The 3,083-nt window shown below is 51.6% G+C and overlaps 1 protein-coding gene across 1 annotated transcript; it reads left to right on the plus strand.

The window, feature by feature from the left end:
- Positions 1-1,727: 1,727 nt before the first annotated feature.
- H257_07320 (hypothetical protein) lies at positions 1,728-2,791 on the plus strand (the record flags this gene model as incomplete). Its single annotated transcript, XM_009832795.1, has 2 exons — positions 1,728-2,693; positions 2,762-2,791. 2 exons carry the CDS (start codon positions 1,728-1,730, stop codon positions 2,789-2,791), a joined length of 996 nt encoding a protein of 331 aa, XP_009831097.1.
- Between the last annotated feature and the right edge of the window lie 292 nt (positions 2,792-3,083).

Consider the following 3,083-nt stretch of genomic DNA (forward strand, 5'->3'; position numbering starts at 1 on the left):
CCTGCCCCCACCACTACCAAGCCCAAGCCAACTCCTTCTCCAACTCCTGCACCTTCCACTGCAACCCCCAAGCCGACCCCATCTACTGCCCCCAAGCCTACACCTACTTCGACAAGTGCTCCAACCACTACTCGTCCTGCATGTTAATGTGCTGTTCAGCTAAGATAATAAATATGTCGATAAGTGCCTAATAGTAGTGCTGAATTCACGATCTGATCTTGTTTCAGTCCTGTCACGATGTAGGAAATGGGCGGTAGCGCGGAGGGTAGGAGAGGAGAGGTACAGTAGCACTAGGGGCGCAGAGTGTCCGACGCAGGACAGATCACTCGAGGGTAGGCCTACAGCAAGAGGTGAACGCTGATTGGTGAGAACCGATGCTCATTATCCTAATCCTCAGCCGAGCAATCAGTGACGCTAGACAGGAAGCATCATGTCACTAAATCAACAGTGCTGAGAGAACACTGACGATAGGATGACGCGGGATGTGTCACGTCACGGCTTCGATGGGGGGAACTCTCAGAGTGCATGGGCATGAGGTGATGGAGGGGAAAAGTTCTGAAGGTGAGGAGGGCGACGAAAAGTCGTGACTAAGGGGCGAGCAAAATGCCCATCTCGACAACTTCCACTGCTGTACGAGTTCCGTGTGCTTATATTCCCTGAGGGTACTCGTACACAACAGCTACAATCTCACAACCCAGATATGTAGCACCTGCAATGTGGCTTTTCACGTGATCGAGTTATGGTACCCGGCACTGTTCGTGCGGGGTGTGTATGCTACAATGTAACAAAATATCATGTAACAAAATGTTATTTCCAAGTACAGGGAATGACGTATTAAACGCCCCCGTGGTACTAAAATTTCGTATTGATTAAAGTATTGAAATTTCGAAGTAGTTTGTCCCAATACACAATTGAAATGCCAATTCGAAGTACCACGGGGGCGCTTAATACGTCATTCCCTGTACACCGATGAATACTACGCAGTATATCAGCGGAACAGTGTGTGGGACTTTCGTAGTACAGTACTATACTGTGCTACAGTAGTACAAATCTGGATACCGTTTAGCCAAGACCGAGAACCGTTCAATCTACTAGTAATAAACTCTTGTTATAGGTGAGGCATATGTTTAATACTCTGACCCCTCAATTCTAACCCTGGCATTTTACGTCGAAGTATGCACACGCGGAGGGTAGGACGAAGTCCCGGGGTTACAAGGTTACGGGAAGAAAATTTGCTTGAACGGATCTCAGTCTCGGCTGAACGGCATCCAGATATTCTGAGTGTTTTGTGTGGTGGTTACGTATTCAGGCTTACCAGTGTTTCAGCGCTGTTGGGACATACAATGGCAAAGCTCCATATGTGATGGCGTTTGAGTGTTTCTACCAACAACTCTCGTAATAGAATACTACGAGTATATTAATAGTACATTGTAGTAGTACTAAGATTAATATAACCTTGCCTTGGCTGACTGATTGACAGCATCCGGTATCCATCTAGGGTTATGTTGATGGTTCCAATTGATCAGTTTAACAATTGCCGAACCCGCCCAACTCATACTGTACTGTAGGTGGGAAAGCATAGACCAAGGTTGTATTGCCGTGGGCATCGTAATAGTACTACTACTCCCTAAATCAAAGAGGTTGCTTGGGTCAGCTTGCCACATCTAGCGTGAATCCGCATGGGTAGTCGCCACCTCATTCATTTTCAAACTTCCTCGCTAACAACCATGAAAGTGCTGACAATCCTCGCCTTTGGAGCTGCCGCGTCGGCCACACAGTTCAACTATCCCACGTTCGACATCCCCGCCTTTGACTTGACCGATGACATCTCGCCGGAGGAGGTGTCTCGCCTTGTGCATAACTTACAAACCACTGGTATCATGGCCATCAAAAACATCCCCAATTTCGAGGCCATTCGATTCGAGTACTTGCGGTCGGCGGCGGAATGTTCCTCCACGAAGTTTGACCAGTTGCTCCACAAGGAATTGGTGGACGGCACGCAACGCCGCACGCTGAGCACCAACACTGCGGGCGTGACCCCCGAGGTAGCGGGTCGGTGCCCCGCCTACGCCTTGGCCCACACTGCGTACACGAAGGTGCTCGACCAAGAAACCATCAAGTGGGCGACCTTATTAGACAACGTGGGGAACAGCACCTTCAAGTCATCGTCGTCGTCGTCGCTCGCAAGCATTGCCGTAAACGGGTCGCATTTGGATCACTTTCACGGGTACACCAACCCCGTGCAGGACGTTCCGTCGTCGCTCGAGTTGTCGCTGGAGATGCACGAAGACGCCGGTTTGGCCATCTTGACGTCGGTGCCCCTCTTCTTCGACCAGACAGCCGATGGCTCGGTCGTTCAAGTCCCAAACCCGGATGAAAACACGGGGCTGGTCATTGTAGTGGACGGGGAACGCGTACGTCCAGTGCTCAAGGCGAACGAGCTGGTCATCATGACTGGTCAAGGCTTTGAATCTTGGGGGGATTTCGGTCACACCTTCCATCCCGTGCTTCATGGAATGATCATGCCCCGCAACGCCCCTTCGTCGGTCGTCCGTGCCTTTTCGGGTCGCATGTTGCTCTTGCTCGCGCATCAGACGATGAAGAACACCGGCATGACCTTCAACGACTACAACCACGCGGTCACCCGTCATTTGATGGCTGAAGACGACTCGATTGTACCCTTGGCCTGCCCGGTCGGTCGTATCTTGACAGCCAGCGACTCCATCTGCACCTTAGGCAATTGGGTACCTGACTCAGACAGTACGGCCACCAAGGAGGAGTGCATGGCTAAGTGCAACGACCTGCACTTCCTAAATCAGTGCAAAGAGATGAAGTGCACTCAGAAAGGATCGATCGCGGGCGTGAGCTGTTGGATGGTTTGTGTGGCCCCGTTAGGGCCTGAACTGTGCCCTGCCCCAGGCAAGGAAGTATGCAAGGGTAAAACACGCATCTGCAAAGGAAATCCCTTAGTTTCGCCAATTACCACCCCTTTGCCCACCACCACCACTGCCCCCGTCACTCCGACGCCAACCACCACCACTGCTCCGGCCACCCCCGAGCCTACCACCACCTCTGCCCCCGCC

This window comes from Aphanomyces astaci (assembly GCF_000520075.1).
Source record: "Aphanomyces astaci strain APO3 unplaced genomic scaffold supercont1.15, whole genome shotgun sequence".
Taxonomy (NCBI): domain Eukaryota; phylum Oomycota; class Saprolegniomycetes; order Saprolegniales; family Verrucalvaceae; genus Aphanomyces; species Aphanomyces astaci.